This window comes from Bos taurus, chromosome 29 (assembly GCF_002263795.3).
Source record: "Bos taurus isolate L1 Dominette 01449 registration number 42190680 breed Hereford chromosome 29, ARS-UCD2.0, whole genome shotgun sequence".
NCBI lineage: Eukaryota > Metazoa > Chordata > Mammalia > Artiodactyla > Bovidae > Bos > Bos taurus.
In genome coordinates, this window is record NC_037356.1 from 28,144,851 (window position 1) to 28,169,688 (window position 24,838).

The window sequence follows — 24,838 nt, forward strand, 5'->3', positions numbered from 1 at the left end:
GAATTCATGATTTGCTTCTAATCAACAGAAAATGGCAGAGGGGATTAGATGCCATCCTCATGATTATGTTATCTTACCTAGAAAGGATGAAGGGGGGTTGCAGGTATAATGAATAATCCCTCATCAGTTGACTTGAAGTTAACTCAAAGGGAGATTGTTCTGGGTGGGCCTGACCTAAAGAAGGTGAGCCCTTTAAGTAGGGTCTAGACGTAAGAGATGTGAAGCTTCAGAGATGGGGCCATGAATTCTACAGGCACAAGGACAGGACTCTGCCAGCAACCTAACGGAGCCTGGAAGTTAATCATTCCCTATTGGAACCTCCAGATGAGAACTCAGCCCAGCCAGCACCTTGATTTCAACCTTCTGAAACTCTGAGAACCCAGCTAAATGATGGCCAAGTTTCAGATCGACAGAGATAGTAAAAGTAAGTTGTTTTAATCACCTAAGTTGGCGATAACTTACTATGTGACATAGAAAACTAATGCAGATTTTTTACTTTCTACAAGGTTTAGGCTTTCTGAGCTTTTCTTTACCTCGATCATGATGACAAATTCAAGCAGATACACCTTCATTTTATCGCCTGCAGGTGCACCCCCAAAGTGTGTCAAAGTGAGAGGATACAGGCTCCTTGCCCCAAGTTCACACCTTGTCTCTGAAAGAAGCATTAAGCGTCACCTGATGACATAAACAGGCCCGGAACCTGACCATGTTCCCAGCCATCCCTCAGGTCTCAACTTGCCCAAAGCTCAAGTGTCAGTCTACTGGACAAAACCCTTTATGCCATTAAATTCTGCTTTGCTGTGGGCACTTAGGGGATTATAGGTAATAAGTTAAATATTAACAGAGATGGACAGAGTGGCCAAATGAGGTTGTCTGGCTGAAAATCCCAGGGTCGTCATCAGAATCTAAATAGAAGTCAACCCTTCAAAATGCCCCACAGTGTCTCCTTTGAAACACATTTCCTTCACTGCCCAGTGAAATTTCCTACATGTCTATCTTTTTTATTCCAAATATCACTTTATCCATGTTGCTTCATGGGCAGGACAGAGCAAGCTGTCCATTGAAGTTATTTTATGGATCTGTATAAACTATTGTACCTTTTTTTTCTACCAAGACAGTGTGGAAGCCTACCAAATAGCCCCTTCCCGACCCCATCAATAACAACAATCTCTTTCCCTGTGAAATTCCCATCAATAGTCCATGAATCACTTGGTTCCCGTCAGTTGCTGCTATACATCCAAACTCTAAACGATGCATCACTTTTCAGTGATGCAACTGAGCTGAACCTAAACTGCTAAATGGGAAAGGAAAGGACAGCATGAGCGAGTGGGTTCCTGGAGGGTGGACACTACTTACATTCTTCTTTGAATCTCTAGGGTTTCTAGCTTATTATAAATAATAAGCCCTCAGTTGGCGTTCACAGAATTGAACTCAAGATAAGTGAACAGGTTCACTAAAGAAGGAGAGGGGCTCATCTCCTAATTAGCAGCTTTTATTTCTTCTTGTCACCACCTACTCTCCTGCCTTGTCTCTGGCCACTCCAAATATTGGTCCTGTGACAGCCACGAAAGGGTAAAAAAACTAAAAATAAGGCATAAGAACATTTTTAAGACTGAAAAGCTACATATTATGTGCTTGCTCTATTTCTACAGTAGTGTGCAACCTCTGTCTCCTAAGTATTAATTGGTAATGTTAATCATTAGCATCAAAGAAATCCTATTTCTTATTTTTAAACTACATCAATTCTTGGGACGTCCCTGGGGGTCCAGCAGTTAAGACTCTGTGCGTCCAGTGCTGGGGGTGCAGGGGTTGGGGGGTGTGCAGGTTCCGTCCCTGGTTGGGGAACTAAGATCCCACATGCTGTGGGGCACGGTCAAAAAAATTTAAATAATTGTTTTAAATTGTTTTAATTAATTAAAATTAATCAAAAATAATCCTGACCCAGGGATCAAACCTGCATCTCCTGTACTGGCAGGCAGATTCTTTACCACTGAAGAACCTGGGAAGCCAAAACTTAATTCAACTGCATCAGTTCTTTAGCTCTTTAAGTCAACGTCATTTTAGTGAGAGTACCACTACCTGTACTCCATACTGCTTATTTCTGAGATGACGCAACACAAAAAGAAAGCACTACTAGTCTCCCAAATTCTTCATTTTCAGTATATCCTACAAGTCACCAACAGCATTTATATCTAACAGAGAACAACTTCTCAGTCAGCTTAAGTTCCCCTTTCAGCTCTCTGAATTTCACCCAATAAGCCTCTTCTGCTACAAAGTCTTGTTAAAACCCAAGAACCAGAAGCACTTACCTTGCACCTATGCCTAGTACTTAGTACATACTTTCTTTATGTTTGTTGAAAGAAATGCATTCTTTTTTTATTTTTGGCTGTCCTGTGTCTTCGTTGCTGCGAGGGCTTTCTCTGGTTGCAGCAAATGGGGGCTACCCTCCAGTTGTGGTGTGTGGGCTTCTCATGGTGGCGGCTGCTCTTGGTGCAGAGCACGGGCTCTAGGGCACAGGCTCAACAGTGGTGGTGCGCAGGCTTAGCTGCTCCATCGCATGTGGGATCTCCTCTGCTCAGGGACTGAACCCGTGTCTCCTGCATCGACAGGCAATTCTTTACCAGAGCCACCAGGGAAGGCCCTGGAAATGAATTATTAAAAGTCTGCACCAGCATTTGCATCACTCTGGATTGAATATTGGTCCTGTACATTGACAAAACTAATCAGGTGATCTTTGTTTTCAGGGGCCAATAAAATTTTCACAAGCTTTGCTGTCACATGTATATTCAAGTCCCTTATCAAGCCACCAACCCCCACATTACCACCACCCACCCCAGAGAAGCCTCCTCACCTGTCTGACTCCCACCTCAACATCCCATAGCTGTAGAGAGACCTCTAACTGAGATATAATACAACCAGGTCTCCACCTGACCCAGCCCTGAACCTGCCTTCCTGCATCCTGGAACTTCGAGCTCCTCCACACACTACCTAATACATCCTTGTCTCTTCTAGGCAGAGACTCCTCTGTATGACCTCTCTGCTCATGAAGTCTGCTAACTGCTAATTCTCACCTTGTTGAACATCCTCACAGCCACTACTTGGAGTCAGGCCTTCCCTGTCTATCGCCTGAATATCCTAACAGCCTACTAACAGGTCCCACCTACTTCTCGTTTCATCCATCTCCAACTCTTCTTCCCCAGTGAAGCCAGAGTAATCTTTCTAAAATACAGATCTGGTTGTGTTCTTTTGCTGCTTAAAAGCCATCTACCCAAAGTAGTGTATATACTCCCTGGAAATGACAAACAAGCCTCCTCCATTTCCAGCCTTATCTCCTGCCATCCACCATCACACACCCTAGTGGTCCAGACAAACCAACCTGCCTGTCACTCCTCCAGCAACCCAGGCTCACTTACACCTCCATGCCTTTGCCCAGGTTGCTCCCTCTATTGGGTCTGCCCTGCTCATCTTTCAAAACAAGCCTTGCGGGTGGCGGTGGTGTAGTCACTAAGTTGCGTGCAACTCTTGCAACCCCATGGAGTGTAGCCTTCCAAGCTCCTCTACCCATGGGATTCTCCAGGCAAGAACACTGGAGTGGATTGTCATTTCCTTCTCTAGGGGATCTTCTTGACCCTGGATAGTTAGACTAAGTTTACTATCCCTCCTAAACACTCTCACAGCACTCTATATTTCCCCACTGTGGCATCACGCTTCACTGTAATTGATTATTATTTTTCTGTTTCCTCCTCTAACCTCCAAGCTTTTCTGTTTTGCTCATCACTAGATAACCAATACCTAACCCTGTATCTGACACCTAGTAGTGACTCAGTAAATACCCGAGTGACTGACTAAATAACATAATGACAGCAATAACAATGTTGTTGTTTAGTCACTAGGTTATGACTGACTCTTTGTGACCTCATGGACTGTAACCCGCCAGGCTCCTCTGTCCATGGGATTTCCTAGGCAAGAATACAGGAGCGAGTTGCCATTTCCTTCTCCAGCAGATCTTCTTGACCCAGGGATCGAACCTGCATCTCCGGCAGTGGCAGGCAGATTCTTTACCACTGAGCCAGTGGGAAGCCCAGAAATAACAACAGCTAACACTTATTCAGTACTTATTACGCACCAGGCACTGTTTGAGGTACTTGATATGTGTTAATTCATTTAATCTTCAAAATAATCCTAAATATTATTTTTATCACTGTTTTAAAATAAAGAAATTGTGATGCAGAGATGTTAAATAAAATGTCCAAGGGCATATAGCCATTAAGAAACAGGATCTGAATGGGAACAGTGAATCCCAGGGCTTAGGTTCTTAACCCTCCTAGTACGACGACCTCTCCTTTACACATGATTCAGTTCAAATGTCACTTCCAGTGGAAACCTTCCCTTACCATCCAACCTGCGGTGTTTCTCTTCTGCATCCCATGACACTCCATATCCCACCCCCCCCCTCCCTGTCAGCACTGACCACGCTCACTATATGGCTTGGTGTCTGTTCCCATTACTGCACGAGATCCTGGAGGACAGGGGCTTTGACTTGGTCTTATTTTCCTTTGTATCCTCAGTACACATGGTAAATACTCAAGTAACTTGGATGGATGGATGGGTAACCTGAGCTGGACTATTAGCATTCATTTTCACATCATCCAGCAGGTGGCAGAAGAAGACAAAAGCTGAACAGAGGCTGACCTGTCTTACCTTTCACACGGGTCCCTTTCTTCATGATGGGCTCCTGATCCCGGCACAGCGTCACCGTCACTGTGGCTCTGGGTGTGCCGTAACCCCAGATCACTGCCCCTGCAGGCTCCCTCTGCAGCACCATGTAGTCGTCAATGTACGAAGCAAAGCGAAAACCAACATCTGAAAAATCCAGCAAATATTTAGACGAGCATCACTGGAGAGATTCAGTGCCAGATTGAATCTGATGAAACAGCGAGGAACACGCAGTCTTAATACGTGAGAATTCCAAGTTACCCTGTCCTTTCAATTTTCTAAAACCAGATCTCATTCCTCCTAATTAGGTAAGCAGCATCACAAGGACAGTTTCCAGCAGTATGCATCATAGAACAAGATGACCAGTAAGGAAAATTCAAAGAGCCTGGGACAACCCATTTAATACGTGCCTCCTCCCCTTCAAAGCTCCTCATGTTCCTTTGCTCTCAGGCCTGGCCCTAACACTTGACTCCCTCCCCCCAAAATCACCAAACATGCTCTTTTTATGCATCTCACAGATGGTATTTATGAGAAAAATAAACCACTTCCTTTCCCTACTTTCCACTGCCACTCCCACTCCTCATAGATTGGAATAAAGAGGCTGCCTCTCTCCATCACAGCCCTCTCTAATCTTTTCCCTCCACTCTTTATCTCCCCTCTTCCATTCTCAGTGTCAATTTCCCTCAAATAACTCTCCTTACTGTGTTTTTTTGACAACCCACTGAAGATTCTAAATAAACCTTTATGAGTTTATGTGACAAGTCTGACTCTTTCTAAGGTAAATTCAAATCAATTAAGATGCAAAAAATAAGGTCAGTGAGAGAGAGAAGGTCAAAGTGTCTCAACCAAAGGTTTTTCCTTGCAATTCGCCCATTTTGCAAGCTAAATTATATGAAAAGAGAAAGAGCCCTTGAAACTGTGGATTCTATTCTAGACAGTCACTAACAAGGCTGAGTAAGAATTCACTTTAACGAGATCATTCCTATTTTTAAGCTCCAGCCTATATCGAAGTATTTCATTAATAACAAGTATCTACCCAAATTATCTCAGTGAATTCATCAAAACTTAATAAGAGAAGGAAAAAAAATGTTTTTCACTTACATCCCACTTTATCTGAAGAAAACAGACCAAAACCCCCTAGAAGAAAATAATTAACAAAATTAAGATTTTTTTTTTCAAGTGTTTTAAATAAAAATGATAGGCAGGAAAGAGAATCAAAACTAACAAAGTTGACATTATTTTCTCCCCAGAAGCTCCAAATGGTGACAGCCCCTCAGGCTATACTTAACAGGGCAGTATCACTAATGGGTCTCCTACACAGACTTGGTGGCCTATTTGTCCTGCACTTCAAATAATAGCCCAGTCCCTAGACATCCTCAGCTCTCTCAGGAGTTTGTTCCATCATAAAATCTACATGACAATCAAAGATCATCCAGAAGACCCACTGGGCTGGAGATGCACAGCTACCAGGAGCAAAATGCTCTAAGAGGAGACTACAGCAGTCTAGAATTGCATAAGCACTTTTGGCAGCCTGCTGGGGGGAAGGGAAGAGGCGCATGCGTGGGAAGGCCGAGTCCTGGGTAAGTGCTTCAAATGGAACAAAACCTGAAAACCCAAGGCCTAAGAGCCAAGCAGAAAGAGGATGGGGTAGGGAAGGGATTAAAGAAAACTGGCTGCTGCAGGCGTTATTGTTGTTTAGTCAGTAAGTCGTGTCAGACTCTTTTGTGACCCCGTGGATCATAGCCCATCAGGCTCCTCTGTCCACAGAATTTCCCAGACAAGAATACTGGAGGGGGCTGGCTGCAGGCATGAGACCATGCAAATGAGGGGTTCTGGGTGTGTGCAGCCACCTTCTCAAACGTTGGGGGAAAATACCTTCCCCCAACCCCTCGGTTGGTCTGTTGTTGACCACACACATCCGTTGAACCTGTTTGTGCACGACTCTATTCTGAGTTACAGAATTTGAGAGATGGAAAGGATCTTTTACACCCTAGGGTAGAATCATGTTATTTACTGATCAACAGACTGAGACCCAACTAGATTAGATAATTTTTTTAAATAGTTTGCAACTATTTAAATATTTTTATTTAAATATATTTTATAATATTTTAAGTTGCCCACTATGTTCACTTCATGGCAAATAGATGGGGAGACAGTTGAAAGAGTGGCAGACTTTATTTTTCTGGACTCCAAAATCACTGCAGATGGTGACTGCAGCCATGAAATTAAAAGATGCTTACTCCTCGGAAGGAAACTTATGACCAACCTAGACAGCATATTAAAAAGCAGAGATGTTACTTTGTCAACAAAGGTCTGTCTACTCAAGGCTACGGTTTTTCCAGTGGTCATGTATGGATGGGAGAGTTGGACTATAAAGAAAGCTGAGTGCCAAAGAATTGATACTTTTGAACTGTGGTGTTGGAGAAGACTCTTGAGAGTCCCTTGGACTGCAAGTCCATCCTAAAGGAGATCAGTCCTGGGTGTTCATTGGAAGGACTGATGTTGAAGCTGAAACTCCAATACTTAAGCCACCTGATGCAGAGAGCTGACTCATTTGAAAAGACCCCGATGCTGGGAAAGATTGAGGGCAGAAGGAGAAGGGGACGACAGAGGATAAGATGGTTGGACGGCATCACCAACTCAATGGACATGGGTTTGGGTGGACTCCAGGAGTTGGTGATGGACAGGGAGGCCTGGTGTGCTGTGGTTCATGGGGTCGCAAAGAGTCGGACACAACTGAGCGACTGAACTGACTATGTGCCATGGAGAAGGAAATGGCAACCCACTCCAGTATTCTTCCCTGGAGAATCCCATGGACAGAGGAGCCTGGCGGGCTACAGTCCATGGAGTTGCAAAGAGTCAAACACTACTGAAGTGACTTAGCATGCACTATGTGCCAGGCACAATTTTAAGCACTGAGGATACAACAGGGAAAGAAGTTGGGGGCGGGAGGGAGACAGACAAAATTCCTTGCCAGCAGGAAGCTTACATTCTACTGGGGAGCTTAACTGTGGCAGGCAGAGAACTAGACACATGACAGATGTTAAACTTCTTCGGCCCCAAATCACACAGGTAGTTCAGGACAGGACAAGAACTCAAGCCACCTGATTCCAAGATTACTGCAATCACTACTCTGCCACAGTTGGATACTGGTGGTAAAGCAAAGAAAAGTCACATTCCTTGTCGTTATAAAGCTCACATTCCAAGCTGACAACAGTAGACAGTGGTACATTACCAAGGAATGGAACAATGGACAAAACAGAAGGAGAAAGGTGGTGCAACTGGTCATTGTTTCTGTCAACTACAAGACATTTAACATTTGAATTTTTTTTGTTTTAGGTCTTCAATTTTTTCTTCATTTTGGTGTCAGAGTAGAAAAACAGGAATTAGTGTTCTGGGATGTTAAAAGTAGTCATTAAAAGTAGACTGACAACATGAGGGCAGTGGTTACTTCTGGTGAAGAACTAATAGCTCCCTTGGGGAGGAATATTCTTGGAGTCTCAATAAAACTGCAACAGTCTAGCTCTTAAATTGTGTGTAAAACCCTTGGGTGTTCATTTTATTGCTTCACTGCTACATATATTCATGTACATTTCAAATATTACATGATGAACATGGGAAGAGAGGGAATGATTTGAAGAAGTCCGGATATGCAACCAAATACCAAGGAAAGAAAATCTAGAGCATCAATGAATAAAAAATAAAGACATTGTTAATTAAGGTTATGTAACAATATGACCCAAAGGCAAAGATAAATAAAATACTGATGTTAAAGTTAACAGCCTTTAACATAAAAACTAATAATGGCCCTCTTTCTCTTCTCCCCACTTCATATACTGGACTCAAAAGTCACTGTGGGGATGAATCAGGAAACGATACAGAGTGCTAGTTTATGCCTTTGTTAAACCCCGAAAACCACTTATGAGCTGCAGTTTGTCTTCATCTATGTACTCTGCGGATTCATACACAGAGCAAGAGTCCCTTTACTGCACGCAGTCTGTTCTCCCACTTAAACTTTCTTTCTGTGACCCAGCGTCCAGCCCGGGGTCAAACGACACGATATGACCAGGACAATAGTCAAAATGAGTCATCCTCCTACCCAAAAAAACGGCTATTGTCCCACTATCAATGTCCGCGAGCAGGAATCAAAGCTGAGTCTTAAATGCTCCGAGCTGGTTGAGGGGGCTGTCTGTCTTAGCCATCATCACCACTTAAACTAGTAAAAGTTAATTCCCCCAAGGAATCCAGCCCGGGGCAAACCTTCCCCAACGGTACCACTGAGGGGGCAGCACTGAAACGTTCTGGATGACTCAGTCACCCGTTTCCAAATATTATCTAACTAGCTTCGCCCCCTCCCCTTCGAGTTTCCCCGCAGTTCTTTAAAGACCCTTAGAGCATCGGTCTGGGCACACCTAGGCCTCCCCTCCTGAGATAAACCCAACGCTCTCGCTGCCCTACGCGAGGTGTCATAAGGGCGGTGGAAGGGAGTGAAGGAAGCAAACGGGCCGGGGTTCCGGCCCAGCAGACACCTGCAACCTAGGCCTGGGCCGTAGAACCCGGTTCCTGCCCGGGGATCCTTTCCCGACCTAGAGAAGCAGGCGCCCGGAGCGGTCCTGCGGAGGACGCGGAATCTCGGAGTCCTCGCAGGCCGACGGATGGGCAGGGTTCGGGCCGAGCGCGGCCGCCTCACCTGCACTTACGTGGGCCTGCAGGAATAACCGTAGCACCAGACCCAAGACAAATTCCGACGCAATCATGTTGGCAAGAAGCCGTCGCCGCCGCGCAGGCCTCGGGGCATGGACGCCAGCGAGGGCGGGGCCGCGGGGCGGGGCGGAAAAGCTCTGACTCCGCCCTTCCCAGGCCAGAAGTCCGCGAAGCTGTCCGCGGCCGCCGGGGGGCCCGTGCCTCTCTTCGGCCACCGTAGTGGAATGAGGGAGCGGGGACGGGGGAGGAAACGGTTTCCCGGCAACGAGAAAAAACAACCGGAACCATCGACTCCAGCTCTAAGAGAACGGAGAGGTGAGGCGGTTTACCCCATTTCCTCTTCGAAATAGAGGCCTCGCCTTTTCCCTTAGTCTCTGGTATTTTCTCAGGATCCCCTCCCGCAATCTGGGAAGCCGAGGACAGGCTGGGAACCCAGTAGTCCATTTTGCGAGTCTGAAATCCCAGATCTCGACGACCCGCCCCCCAGTAGACCTGTGGTCCCTCTCCGACCGCCCTCCACTCCCCGTATCGGTCCAGGGTTTCTTCCTCTCACAACCAATGATTCAATGCTTCACCTCCTGTTCCGTCAAAAAAAAAAAAAGAAGAAGAAGAAGGAGAAGAAAGTCCACAGATTCGGCCTCATTAAGCTTTCTAGACCCCCACCGAGACCCCTACCACGACTTCCGGGCTTATTCGGCAGTGACGCTGTCACAAACAGGCCAGGTCCCTGAGTGTTTTGCAGACTCAGTAGCCCAACCCGCTGCTTAGCATCTATCCTTATCTTGGCCCTTGTATGCTAAGAGAGAAAACAAAACAAACAAACAAAAAAGTAAGAATCCCAAACCTTTTGAGGCTGGAATTGCTATGTCTTGACTTTGCCCCCAGCTCTCTCGCCCCACAGCCTCTTCCACAAATATAGAGAGGCTTCGACGAGGCGCCCTAGGTCATACTTCAGAAGTGGAAGCCAGGGGAACGACTTAAGTCCGAAACATATTCATTCGACAAGCTAGAGTAGTTTCAATGACTTACTTTTTTTTTTTTTTTTAACACCTTAAACAGGGTTTTTTTTCGGCAATTTAAGATGAATTTTTAGCAATCAGTCTCTAAATTACTGTGGGATAGGAAAAATTACCCTTTTAAAGGGAGAGAGGAGAAAGTACTTAGTATCAATAGTGAAAATCTGTGATTTTTGTAATTTTTTAAAAATGATTTCACCTATTAAATATTTTTAATGTTCTAATAATGGAAAAGTTCAAAACTCTTTGGAAGAAATTGACGGACTTGGATTGTACTGGGGGGGAAAGGATTGAAGTCCAGAAATTTGGGGTCTCAGAAATAATTTGTGGTCTTAGTTGTGATTATCTGAGTGAAATGAGACAAATTTAAAGACAGAACTCTTTCATGCATCTCTAGGTACAGTAGACAGTTCCTCCCAAGGAGATGTCGATTCCGTTTTCCAACACCCACTACCGAATTCCACAAGGATTTGGAAATCTTCTTGAAGGGCTCACACGCGAGATTCTGAGGGAGCAACCGGACAATATACCAGCTTTTGCCGCAGCATATTTTGAGAATCTTCTAGAGAAAAGAGAAAGTAAGCTTTATAAAAATAGGCTTTAAAAAAAAGAGCGACTAAACGTTTGATTATGGTGAGACTTGTTTAAGACCAGCGTCATTCCACAGAAATCCTTTATGAGGCAGGGAGCTTTCAAATAAGAGTTTGTTATTTGAAACAGCCTTTGGGGGCTTCCCAGGTGGCACTAGCGGTAAAGTACCCAACTTTATACAGTAATACAGGAGAGTTAAAAGACACGGGTTCGATCCCTGAGTTAGGAAGATCCCCCCCGGAAGAGGGCATGGCAACCCACTCTAGTAGTATCGCATGGACAGAGGAACCTGGCAGGCTATACAGTCCATGGGGTTGCAAAGAGTCTGACACAACTGGAGTGGCTTAGAACACACACGGGTGCCTTGAATCACATTATTTCACATTATTGAAGGTTACCAGTTTATCACCCAGACCTGCTTTGTATTTCTCATGGACAGGTGGGGTGGAAGGGGAGCTCTGGAGAACACCCAGCCTAGCTCTTTTCCTGAATACTGTGCCTCTGCCTCCCAGGCAGTTGACTCTCTCTTCTTCCCGGGAGGAGGGTTTGCGGTTTTCTTTATATTTTGACTCTCCTAACTTGAAAGTATTAAGTGTTGTAAAAAAAAAAAAATGTTATACTCCTTAGATTAAATAAGTTGGTATTCGCAGGGGTGTATGAAACTGTTCCTCAATAATACAGAGAAAAACTGCTTTGAAAAGTGAACTTCCAGCTTGGGAAAGTAATATATATTCTTTTTCTGTATTTCCAAGGTCCCATACTGTCCAAAGACTAAGATTCATGCTAACTCTTTGGCTGAGAGCCAAAACAGAGTTTCTTCACTTCCATAAATAAAATTTCCAAATTCTCAGCTATTAAGTTTCTACTAAAAACGCTGACTAGAACAACCATTTTGTTTAAGCTATTGTCATTACTTTTGATAACAGTATTCCAACAGAGTAGTAAAGGTGCCCGTGGTGTGGCTCAAAGGCAAAGAATCCTCCTGCTTATGCGGGAGACACTGGTTCCTGCATCAGGAAGATCACCTGGAGAAGGAGATGGCTCCCACTCCAGTATTATTGCCTGGGAAATCCTTTGGACAGAGGAGTCTGGCAGGCTACAGTTCATGGGGTTGCAGAGAGACACAGCTTAGTGACTAAACAACAACAAGAAACAAATAGTCACAAGCAAATAAACATTCCATTTTAATCATTTTACAGAGGGAGGAAAGCTACCTGAGGCTTGAACTGAAACAACCCATACACACTACATAGCTCCCCCTCCTTCTCCTCTTGGCTCTACCTTAACCAAGCTCAGAATCTCTGCCAATTTTCTGAATTGCTGGTCTTTTCCATTTCCGGTCAGTGTGAATATTTGTTACCCAATTTGAAACTTAAATGCCACTAAAAAAACTATTAAGAGAAATCCTTTAGAGTAAGAGGTAAATTGCAGTGAACATTAATTTTATTATTATAACATTAATTTTACAAACTCATGACTAAAAAGTCTTTTTGTTTATTTGATTTTAGACCTCAGAAACATCCCATTACAAAACCATGTGAGTCATTTGTTGCCAGATCATGATAATTAAAGTAACTGGTGATTCAGATTAATGGTCTCAGAATACAAACTTTCTAACTAATAAAAAATGGGTAAAACTATTTTGAAAAATATAAGTACCACACCCATTTCCACTCATATAAATGAGGTGATACAAGGATCAGAAGTTAGCCTGTCCAAAAAGACAAAAAAGAGTCCTCTAGCCTAGTCTCTCACAGAGTGCAAGAATTCCCTTGCCAGCATTCCTCATAGGTAATTACTCATCTTATTCTTGAAGATTTTTTTGTGACAGGAAATGTTTTAGTATATGACATAAAGTGATATCAAACCTCTAGGGAAAAGGTGGGCTTTTATCAAATGATCTTAAGATAAAGATGTTAAAAGATTAAATTGGATCTATTTCTTATATCATATACCAGGATAAAGTTTCAAATTGATCAGAGATTTAAATATTTTTAAAAATGAAACCATACAAATACTGGAAGAAAGCATGAATTAATTTCTCTGTAACATAAAAGAGGAAAAATTTTTACTAGCTAAGTTACTATACTTTAAAAATCCAAAAGCAATTAAAGAAAATATTGATAAAATTGGCAACATAGAAATAGATTTTTACTTTTACAAAAATCACCACATGGGAAAGAAAACTACAAATGACAGAAAAAAAATTTGCAAATTCTATTACAGTGGGTTAATAAATGTAGTGAATAAAAAGTATGTCAAAATCATGAGAAGAAAACAACAACCTTATAATAAAAACGGGCAAGTGATGTGAGCAGACAATTTGCACAAAAATAAGTGTAAATGACTCACCCTCAACATATGAAAATGTATTCAAAATAACCAATGATAACAGAATAACAGAAGCCCAAACCAAAACTAGACTGAAGTTCCACCACCCACCAACAGGACTCCATTCATCAAGTTGACAAAAAGCCAAAAGTGTGCCAGTTTATTATAGGCAACACTAGAGAGGAAATAAGCACTCATATACATTGCTGGAGGAGATGCAAAATGATAACAACCCCAAGAAGGGGACTTAGCAATATCTACCAAATTACATCTATTTTTACCTTTGACCTGTATTTTATTCACTTTTCATTGTATTGTTACTTGAGGAAGCAACCCAAATATTCATCATAGGGGATTTTTTAAAATAAACTTGAGTAAGTCTACACTACTGATAAACGTGCAGCTATAAAAAAACAAGCAAAAATGAAATGAGGAAGATTTCTATGATGCTATAGAGTGATCTTCAGGGCATATTAAGTGAAAAAAGTAAGATAGAAGAAAACATGTTTAGTATGTACCAATTATCTAACAGAGGTATTGATATGAATACATAACTGTTCATTTATATTTTTAAATGGAGAATAAATCTTTCTAAAAATTATTTTTTACCCCTAGCAGGAGAAGGAAGAGTGGAGGGAATAGCATAGAAGCTAGACTTCTCTGACTGTATCTTAAATCAAATCATGTATGTTTAACATAGTTATAAAAACAGAATTAAAATTGTTCAGCAATTTCTAAATTTAGAAGCAAAATGAAATAAATGAACCTAACTAGTATTAAATGGGTAACATGACCACAGAAAAAGGATTATTTCACGTTACTTTATAACCCAGTGCTTTGTGCATTCCTGATGGATATAGCCTAAAAACAAAATGATGTTAAAAAAATATATTTAATTGTTTTCATCTATCACTGTTAATAATATTACAGTGTAGTTATTTCAAAGTTTTTATACATTGTAGGACATAGCAAATAATTAACTATCCTATTGGTATTAGGAATAGGATTTTTAGTGTAAGAAAAAGTACATACAAATATAAAAATGAAAGAAGTTAATAAACTCCCATAATTCTAAATTTGAATTGAAAAGTGTCAGTGTGATTTCATGGTGTATTTTCTCTTTAAAAAAAGACAATATTATTTTCTAGCTCTATACACTTTTTTAAAGGCCTCAAAACAATGACCAGCCCAGTATCAGTGAGCCCTTTGTCCCTAGATTGTGGCTTCTAACTACAGTTTTCCAAAAACCAGGGCTTCCTGGAGAACTAACCAATCCTGTGAACTGACCAGAAAGTATGCAAGATTAGCCTCATCACCTTGTTGTACCGGCAAGTAAGAAAGCTATCAAAGGTTATTAGAGTTGTTTCCATAGGACTCAGGAACATCTGAACACCTGAATAAGCTCATACTGCCCAATTTGGGACAATTAGAACATCAGTAAGATGAATAACGGAGAAGGCAATGGCACCCCACTCCAGTACTTTTGCCGGGAAAATCCCGTGGACAGAGGAGCCTGGTGGGCTGCAGTCCATGGGGTCACTAGGAGTCGGACACGACTGAGCAACTTCCCTTTCACTTTTCACTTTCCTGCATTGGAGAAGGAAATGGCAACCCACTCCAGTGTTCTTGCCTGGAGAATCCCAGGGACGGGGGAGCCTGGTGGGCTGCCATCTATGGGATCGCACAGAGTCAGACACGACTGAAGCGACTTAGCAGCAGCAGCAGCAGCAGCAGCAAGATGAATAAATGCAGGGGATTGAAATTCATTCCATTTCTTAAATGTTCATTAGTTCATAATTATTTACTGGAAAGCAAAACAAACAACAACAAAAAACTCCGTGAGATATCCTAAGGAACTTACTTATTAATCTAAAAATTGGTAAATAGTCAAACCTCTAACCTGCCTTTACTGTAAGAACTGTATTTCAGAGTAACCAAATAGGTAAAGTATTTTTTGTTGCATACTCCAGAAATAGAGAAGTAATAATCAAATTGAACACTGCCATTTTGCAATCCCTAAAGAAATTATCTAAGCGAGTCATCAATGGGCCCATAAAAACTGAAAAAGAGAAACAACCAGATATATATTTCCTAACAGAATTATACCATGCTACCTATAAAGTATTCTTGGGAAAAAAAAAAATCAAACCTGAATCAGATCAAACCTGTAGATCTAACTGGAAATATACAGGAAGTTCAAAGGCAGAGGAACTTGTTAAAAAATTATAATGGGAATGGAATTAGAAATATCCAAACTGTGGAAAACTCCAAAGGAAAAATGACTTAATTTCCTCAATAAATAAATGGGAAGGAAAAAATGTGGGGTGGGAGATAGGGAAGTTTCAATTAAAAGGGATTTAAAAGACACTGCAAAAGGTTGTGTGTTTGGATCCTGATTTGAACAGATCAACAGTAAAAATAAATAAATAAAAATACACTAGATAATGGAGCTTCCTAGGTCGCTCAGTAGAAGATGCAAGAGATAATGGGTTTGATCCCTGGGTCGGGAAGATGCCCTAGAGTAGGAAGTGGCAACCCACTACAGTAGCTTTGGCTGGAAAATTCGCTGGACAGAGGAGACTGACGGGCCACAGTCAGTGGGGTTGCAAAGAGTGGGACACGACTGAGCAGCTGAGCACAAGCAATACTAGATAATGGGAGGAATTTGGATATTTGATGGTATTAAGGAATTATTGCTATTATTTTTAGGCATGATAATGGCATTATGGCTTTATATCTCAGAGATGCATGCTGATGCAAGTATTTATAGATGAAGTAATAAGATGCTTGGGATTGGCTTGAAAATAATCAGAAGAAAGGGCAGGAAAATGAATGAAGTTACAAATAAAATAAGATCAATCATGAGCTTGTAATTATTGAATCTGAGTAATGTGCACTTGGAAATTTGTTATATTATTCTCTCTACTTTCTAAGCCTGAAATACTTCATAATGAAAAGTTAAAGAAAAATTCTATTTAAATATAAATACTTCTGTCTACCTGACTACATAATATGCCTACTTTTTTTTAAGAAAAAACTTCTCCCCTCTTTCATTTCTCCAAATTTCCTCACTATTCACCATTTCTTTTTATACATTTTTCTTATGTTTACTAATACATAATAAGTTTCTATAAGTATATAGTAATACATTTCTATACTGATATTTAAGTATTGGCATTTGTTCTCTACCATTCCCATTTTATTATAACTTATATGAAAGCATCAAGTAGGTTTTTTAACTGCTTTTCTAAATATCCTCAAGGGTTCATCTGGTGTTTAATTCATCATCATCACTGGTTATATCCACAGCACTAGGCTCTGTACAATGTCAATAAAATTTTCAAGGGTAAATAAAGGACCTATAATTTCAAAAAGAAAGCATTTTATGTTACTAGTCTGCATTTACTTTAATGAACTTCAAACTAAGTCTGGAATTATATTTTTATTATTTAGAAACCAGCTTTGATCCAGCAGAATGGGGGGCTAAGGTTGATGACCGCTTCTATAACAACCATGCATTCAAGGTATGGTCCCGATAAGCTTTTGGATTTGGTTAATACTTCTCTCTGTCTCCAATACAGACATCCTTGGGATTGCCCATAATCATGAATATTGTGAAAGGCATTACAAATATCTTATGAAATCTTTTTAATTGTGCTATTCTTTCTGGAAATAAATTCTTTTCTAAGGTATCTGAATCGTGTACCATACTTAGCTTAAATTTACAGATGATCCAAAAAAAAAAATTTACAGATGATCAACAGGAAAAATGTACTTGAAAGAGATAGAATGATTACTTTCAGTTATTGTGCAAATGTTATTGAGTATCACAGTGCTTATCAATAGCAGCTGTGCAATAAACAGTGGTTGAATTAATGAACGCTATTTCATAAAATAAAATACATAAAATAAAACAATTATTCATTATTGTTGATATCTTACAAAAGACTGATTAGAATTAAAGATGGTCTAGAGCCTTCCAAAGCCTTTGACTGTGTGGATCACAATAAACTGTGGAAAATTCATCAAGAGATGGGAATACCAGACCACCTGATCTGCCTCTTGAGAAATTTGTATGCAGGTCAGGAAGCAACAATTAGAACTGGACATGGAACAACAGACTGGTTCCAAATAGGAAAAGGAGTTCGTCAAGGCTGTATATTGTCACCCTGTTTATTTAACTTATATGCAGAATACATCATGAGAAACGCTGGACTGGAAGAAACACAAGCTGGAATCAAGATTGCCGGGAGAAATATCAATCACCTCAGATATGCAGATGACACCACCCTTATGGCAGAAAGTGAAGAGGAACTCAAAAGCCTCCTGATGAAAGTGAAAGTGGAGAGTGAAAAAGTTGGCTTAAAGCTCAACATTCAGAAAATGAAGATCATGGCATCCGGTCCCATCACTTCATGGGAAATAGATGGGGAAACAGTGTCAGACTTTGTTTTTCTGGGCTCCAAAATCACTACAGATGGTGACTGCAGTCATGAAATTAAAAGACGCTTACTCCTTGGAAGGAAAGTTATGACCAACCTAGATAGCATATTCAAAAGCAGAGACATTACTTTGCCAACAAAGGTTCGTCTGTCTAGTCAAGGCTATGGTTTTTCCTGTGGTCATGTATGGATGTGAGAGTTGGACTGTGAAGAAGGCTGAGTGCCGAAGAATTGATGCTTTTGAACTGTGGTGTTGGAGAAGACTCTTGAGAGTCCCTTGGACTGCAAGGAGATCCAACCAGTCCATTCTGAAGGAGATCAGCCCTGGGATTTCTTTGGAAGGAATGATGGTAAAGCTGAAACTCCAGTACTTTGGCCACCTCATGTGAAGAGTTGACTCATTGGAAAAGACCCTGATGCTGGGAGGGATTGGGGGCAGGAGGAGAAGGGGACGACAGAGGATGAGATGGCTGGATAGCATCACCAACTCGATGGACGTGAGTCTGAGTGAACTCCGGGAGTTGGAGATGGACAGGGAGGCCTGGTGTGCTGCGATTCATGGGGTCGCAAAGAGTCAGACACGACTGAGCGACTGATCTGATCTGAGAGCCTTCTCTATTAAGCCAGTCTATTCAGTCTGAACCTGTCTTCTTCTCAGTAGCATTCTCAGAACCAGTCTTTCTCAACCGAGGCTCCTCGAGATAATTAAGCCCTAAGCCTAAGGCATCCATTGCATGTCAGGAATCAATGTCTCTCCTTTGTATCTAGACTGATTATGTTTATGTACCATCCTTGGGAAAATTGAGAAAATAATCACTTAAAGCATTCTATGTTCTGTGACTCCAATGAGGAACACTGGTTGAAAAAGGCCATGTGTGATCCAGCGTCTTTGGCACCAACTTGGAACTTGGTGGAAATTCAGGCTCTACCCCAGGTCTACCAAATCAGAAGTTAAATTTTAACAAGATCCACATAACTTGTAGATACGCCAGAACCTGGATGTAGTCTGAGAAACACTACTTTAGACAACTGTGATAATACATTAGCCATGAAGCATCATCAGGTACTAGAATTAGTAAGCAAAGGTCAAATTTTGATAATGTTACAGAGTAGATTTGGGGGATTTTCTGGGCAAATCGCACTGAGACTTATTCTGTGAGTTCAAAAGTGAAGTTCCATCCATTTGTGCCTGCCAGACACAGAGGTGTTCTTTTTTTTCCATCTAACTAGATTTTCTGTGTTCCTGTTTTATTGAAAGCAAAGGAATAATGTTGAAAATTTTTAAATCTTAAGTCACATAGCAATTTTAGAGTATTTTTTCTTCTCTTGAATTCTAAAGGCTTTATTTGATTAGCTTATAAGTCCTTAAATTTATGTTTTATGAATTAAAGAAGCTCTTCCCATAGTTTGTGAATTAACAATGCTCCTCTTCTGGAGGAAGATTTCGGTAACCATGTCAAGATAGAACTGGTTTCCTTTTTTTCTATTTAAATCCTTCCCCACAGCAAAACTTACTTCTTTGACTTAGTTTTTAATTTACAAACTTCATTAAAAAGTCTACTTGGCTTCACATTATGGAACAAAATAGGATTTATTTCATTCCTATTTGAGGAACTGTTGGCATCTCTTTTTTATTCTTTGTTCAAGGTTCATTACAGCATCATATGAAGTTTTAGTATAAGACAATGGCTTGGTTTCAATATAAAACAATATTACACACATTCCAAAAGCAGAAGGTCAAACTTTTTTTAACCAGTTCCTTGGTCTTTAATATTTGTTTTGCTATTCCCTTGAGAGTTTTCTTTTTCTATCCAACCGGCTTTCCTTGTTTAAAAATATGTATTTAATTTCTAGTACTTATCAATAATTTAATCTTTAATCACCTTTAAAGAGTTTGATCCAAGACTTTATTGTTTTGGAAACATTACCTATTTGGACCTCTCCCCTCTCTCCAGGAGCAAGAATCACCTGAAAAACATGAGCCTGGAAAAGAAAATTCTCAGACATCTGTGAAAGAGAAGACAGCCTTAGTAAGTTATATTTTCCATGTACTGTTGGGTTCCTACAAAAAAAAAAAATGACTTAATGAGAAACCTGTATGCAGGTCAGGAAGCAACAGTTAGAACTGGACATGGAACAACAGACTGGTTCCAAATAGGAAAAGGAGTACATCAAGGCTGTATATTGTCACCCTGCTTATTTAACGTATATGCAGAGTACATCATGAGAAACACTGGGCTAGATGAAGCAGAAGCTGGGATCAAGATTCCCGGGAGAAATATCAATAACCTCAAATATGCAGATGACACCACCCTTATGGCAGAAGTGAAGAAGAACTAAAGAGACTCTTGATGAAAGTGAAAGAGGAGTGAAAAAGTTGGCTTAAAGCTCAACATTCAGAAAACAAAGATCATGGCATCTGGTCCAATCACTTAGATAGATGGGGAGACAGTGGAAACAGTGGCAGACTATTTTTCTGGGCTCCAAAATCACTGCACATGGTGATTGCAGCCATGAAATTAAAAGACGCTTGCTCCTTGGAAGGAAAGTTATGACCAACCTAGACAGCATATTAAAAAGCAGAGACTTACTTTGTCAACAAAGATCGGTCTAATCAAGGCTATGGTTTTTCCAGTGGTCATGTATGGATGTGAGAGTTGGACTGTGAAGAAAGCTGAGCACCGAAGAATTGATGCTTTTGAACTGTGGTGTTGGAGAAGACTCCTGAGAGTCCCTTGGATTGCAAGGAGATCCAACCAGTCCATTCTAAAGGAGATCAGTCCTGGGTGTTCATTGGAAGGACTGATGTTGAAGCTGAAAGTCCAATACTTTAGTCACCTGATGCAGAGAGCTGACTCATTTGGAAAGACCCCGATGCTGGGAAAGATTGAGGGCAGGAGGAGAAGGGACGACAGGATAAGATGGTTGGATGGCATCACCAACTCAATGGACATGGGTTTGGGTGGACTCCGGGAGTTGGTGATGAACAGGGAGGCCTGGGGTGCTGCAATTCATGGGGTCGCAAAGAGTCAGACATGACTGAGTGACTGAACTGAACTGAACTGAAAATAATGATTTTGCTTTCTAGATAACTAGCAACAGTGATGTACTAACTGCTGGATCATTTTTAGCCCTGCCTCTTATAAAGAAAACTATTCTTCCCCTTATAAAGAAAATCTTATTTTCCAAGATTGTCAACAGATGGGGAAAATCTCCCGAAGGAGAAGAACAGACCGAATTCACAGTCTCAGCCTTGATCCTTCAGATTCCTCTTCCACTCGGGGAACTTTTCACTAATCAAGGCTGTCCCCACCACACAGTGGCAAAGGTTCAGACATAACAAAGGAAATTTGTTATGGGGAAATTATTCTCATGGGGAATTACTTATTACAGTCAAATTAAATGGCTTCACTCAGTGAGTCCTACTCATCTTCCATGAATTTCACTCTACAAAATTCTGCCTGATGGCCTACATCCAAGCAATGGTGGGTTAGGCTCTGTCCACCCTCAAAATGCTTATATTCAGTGGTGTGCTAAAGCTAGCTGTTAAGAGACAGTTGTGCACATATCTACACCACCCCAAATATCACTTTGATATTTGAAATCAGCTATAGTGGGAGTATTAAGATCATCATAAATACTACAGATCAGGACTGTTTTTTTTGAAGAGCCAGTTGTTAAACATTTACTATAAACATATCACTGCCTATATGCTTCATTGTCCAGATCCAAGAGGACCAAGCCTAGTGAGAAGAACTCACTGTCTACAGTGTTAAAGGCCAGACTTCTGAATTTCTTTTCACATATTAATGTCCCAGTTAATTACCCAATAATTGACACCCAGAATGGGCATCCCCCTCCCCACAGGGGTGAGAGTTTTCCTTATAACCTTTATAATTTATTTCAGTGCAACTCCATCTGCTTAACACGAGCACAAGATACACTGGGAGGTCAGGAAATAAGGGAGGGAGTATCCTTTCCTTACATCTCTAATTAGATGCTCTTACAGAGATTTTTTGACTTTGAATTTTGGTCCCATTGATTTCTAACTTCAGCATAATTCTTTTGCCTATGTTAGGGTATCATCTCAGAGAATTTTATACCAATCTGTTTGCATTTTAATAAATTTCAAGAGCTGGATTTGCCTGTTTGTCATCGGGGGAGAAGGGGTTTAAATTAGCCCAAAGGTCCATTAGTAGGAAAATGAGTAAATTAATCAAAGTACATTAATGCAATGGAATACAATGGTGCCATTAAAAAGTGGGCAGAATTATGTAGTGAATAACATAGAAAAAGAGAGGCAAGATTCATTGTCACGTGGAAAAAGTAGTTGCAGAACATTGTGATTAGCATGATCTCATTTCTTTAAATAAAAAGGCAAATATATACCCATATGATTACATTTGATATATAGAGAAATTTTATAAGGTTATATTTACTTCACCTATAATAACAGTTATGTCTTAGGTATAGAACTTTGTAAAACAGAGAAAACCTTCACTACCATTGTATTTAAGTTTTTAAATATATATGTATCACTTTTAAAATTTTAAAAATATATTAAAAGCTGTATGTCTATTGACCTGTACACTGAAGATGTGTGCATTTCACTATCTGTAAATTATACCTGTTTTTTTTAAAGAAGGAAACTATATGTAAAAATTCAACTGCTGCTGCTGCTGCTAAGTCGCTTCAGTCATGTCCAACTCTGTGCTACCCCATAGACGGCAGCCCACCAGGCTCCCCCGTCCCTGGGATTCTCCAGGCAAGAACACTGGAGTGGGTTGCCATTTCCTTCTCCAATGCATGAAAGTGAAAAGTGAAAAGTGAAGTCGCTCAGTCATGTCCGACTCTTAGCGACCCCATGGACTGCAGCCCACCAGGCTCCTCCGTCCATGGGATTTTCCAGGCAAGAGTACTGGAGTGGGGTGCCATTGCCTTCTCCAAAAAATTCAACTAATCATGTTAAAACTGATTTTGTCACATTAAATAGATTCCTCTGTGGCATTTCATTTTAAATATATGGTTCTGATTAGCTAATCATTGAGAATTTACTTTAATCCATCTTGTGTAATCACCATTCTTTTGAACAGCACACTTACTATTCTTGGCATTTTTACCCTGCTTCAAGGATTCTGAGTTATTTCCCCCACCAAAAAATGTTAAATAAGAAGCTGTTAAATAGGAGCTATTTCAGAAGGGAAGAAATTGACAGCAATCTTTTACTGCAGAGACACATCAAAAATTGACAAAACAAAATGCCTACTATTTTGGCGTTCACTATTTGGTACCCCTATGGGCTTCCCTGGTGGCTCAGCAGTAAAGAATTTGCCTGCCATTGCAGGAGACACGGGTTCAGTCCCTAAGTTGGGAAGATCCCCTGGAGAAGGAAATGGCAACCCACGCCAGTATTCTTGCCTAGGAAATCCCATGGACAGAGGAGCCTGGAGGGCTATAGTCCCTGGGGTCGCAAAGAGTCGGACATGACTTAGTGACTAAACAACAGGGACGGCGTTTGGTACATATACAATATGATGCTATGGAAGCAACCCATCTTAACGGTTACATCCCTAAATTGATTAAATTTAGGCATTTATTTTTATGGCATCAAAATATGGGGGATGTTTAAAAGTCTCTTACTTGTTCTCCTTTCCGGGAAGGAATCTCCTGAAGAAGACAAGGACATGGAAGAAAATGCTGCTCTCAAAATCCAGGCAGCCTTCCGGGGACACTTAGCCAGAGAGGAGGTAAAGAAAATGAAATCGAGTGATCTTGAAGAAGAGAAAACAGAGGAAAACGAGTGAGGAGACTGGCTTTACCCCCACAGAAAACAAGAAAAAAATCCAAATCCATCAACCTTGTTGTGATTGTCTTTTTTTCTTAGTGAGATTTGATGTCATGAAATAACATTTGTTGCTGTTGTGAAAAATCTGTCGTGAGCATTTGTTTAATAAACATGCCATTGAACACATGCCTCTTGAAGATTTCTCTGATATCATGAGTCTTATTTATACTTCTCCCAAGTCTAGAGGCCCTTGGATTTAGAGTTACAAAGCTGGATTTAGAGTGTCTGGCCTAACCATTATCTAATGAATAAATATTCTCTATCACATCCCTGAAAAATAATCCTTTGTCTCTTGTTTTACTCCCAGTAGTAGAGAATTTCGCTGCCTTTCTAGAATAGTCCATTTAGTTTTTGAGTAACTCAAATTTATTAGAAAGATAAACTGAGTCAAAGCCCTGTCTCCCTGGAAGTTTCACTCACTGGTTTTCATTTATCGTGCATGCAGACAATCTTTTATTGAAAAAATGTATTGAGCACAATTCATGGGCTAGGACTTAGTAGTAAACATCTGCTCATGCAGCTGGCGGTTTGTTGTTTTTTTTTTTTCTCCTTTTGTCTTGCTTTCCAGAACTGCACAGAACTAGACTAATGTATAATATTTGCAAAAAAACAAAACTTTTCATAATGTCATAGATGCTCTGTTCTTTAGCTAAAATTTCCCAAGTTTCTTTAAATTGTAAATGATAATACATGTTTCACAAACTCAGGAGCCCATGCCTTTTATTTTTCAGTGAACCACTCAGGATCTCAGGGCCTTATTTTCAGAAAGTTTAGTTTTCCTTTTTTGAGACTTCCCCACCCTTGAATATCAAAAAGACTGCAGGGTTCATGCCTTAGGCCCAAACTTGCAGTTCCCTTCCCAGAATAAAACGGAGAGAAAATGGAGTCTTATCTTTTAATTGGTGCTGTTGCCATCTATCAGCAGACTAAGGTAATGTTCTGCCTGATTTAAGAGACAAAGACTTTTTCCCTAGTGAATATATAACAGGGCAAAATAAGATGCCAGTTAACTTTTTCAACAATTCTATTATACATGGGAAGTGATTAAAACTGTGTCTTCTGTGTAGTCAGTGTACACGCAGACACACACACGCATACACAGACACATCTAGGGATGGTAATATTTTTGGTGAAGGAGGAAAAGAAAGAAATGGTGGCAGTGTTAGGACAAGGCATATGAATTAACTTTATTA

At 40.7% G+C, this 24,838-nt stretch overlaps 2 protein-coding genes across 9 annotated transcripts in view; one reads left to right on the forward strand and one right to left on the reverse strand.

Annotated features, from left to right (window-relative positions):
- The window catches only part of SIAE (sialic acid acetylesterase), a 37,767-nt gene extending 28,243 nt beyond the window's left edge, over positions 1-9,524 (reverse strand). For 2 of the 7 annotated variants that reach the window (XM_024987037.2, XM_024987036.2), the window contains exons 1-3: positions 9,417-9,524; positions 5,818-5,853; positions 4,702-4,863 (exon numbers count right to left, since the gene is read on the reverse strand). In XM_024987037.2, coding sequence (XP_024842805.1) covers positions 4,702-4,825 — 124 coding nt within the window. In that variant the 5' untranslated portion in view covers positions 4,826-4,863; positions 5,818-5,853; positions 9,417-9,524. 7 annotated transcript variants of the gene reach the window in all.
- Positions 9,525-9,678: 154 nt separating this feature from the next.
- On the forward strand, positions 9,679-23,771 carry SPA17 (sperm autoantigenic protein 17). Of its 2 annotated transcripts, NM_001076440.2 has the most exon segments (5): positions 9,679-9,735; positions 10,834-11,014; positions 16,812-16,882; positions 19,756-19,830; positions 23,461-23,771. In NM_001076440.2, coding segments are annotated over 4 exon segments (444 nt in total). In that variant the 5' UTR covers positions 9,679-9,735; positions 10,834-10,860; the 3' UTR covers positions 23,605-23,771.
- Positions 23,772-24,838: the final 1,067 nt, after the last annotated feature.

Excerpts from the sequence above, each read along its gene's own strand:
- SPA17 (XM_005226805.4), top strand. The coding sequence starts at position 10,861 with ATGTCGATTCCGTTTTCCAACACCCACTACCGAATTCCACAAGGATTT. Across the intron at positions 11,015-16,811 it reads TCTTCTAGAGAAAAGAGAAA|AAACCAGCTTTGATCCAGCA; the intron begins GTAAGCTTTATA and ends TTTATTATTTAG. Across the intron at positions 16,883-23,460 it reads ATAACAACCATGCATTCAAG|GAATCTCCTGAAGAAGACAA; the intron begins GTATGGTCCCGA and ends CTTTCCGGGAAG.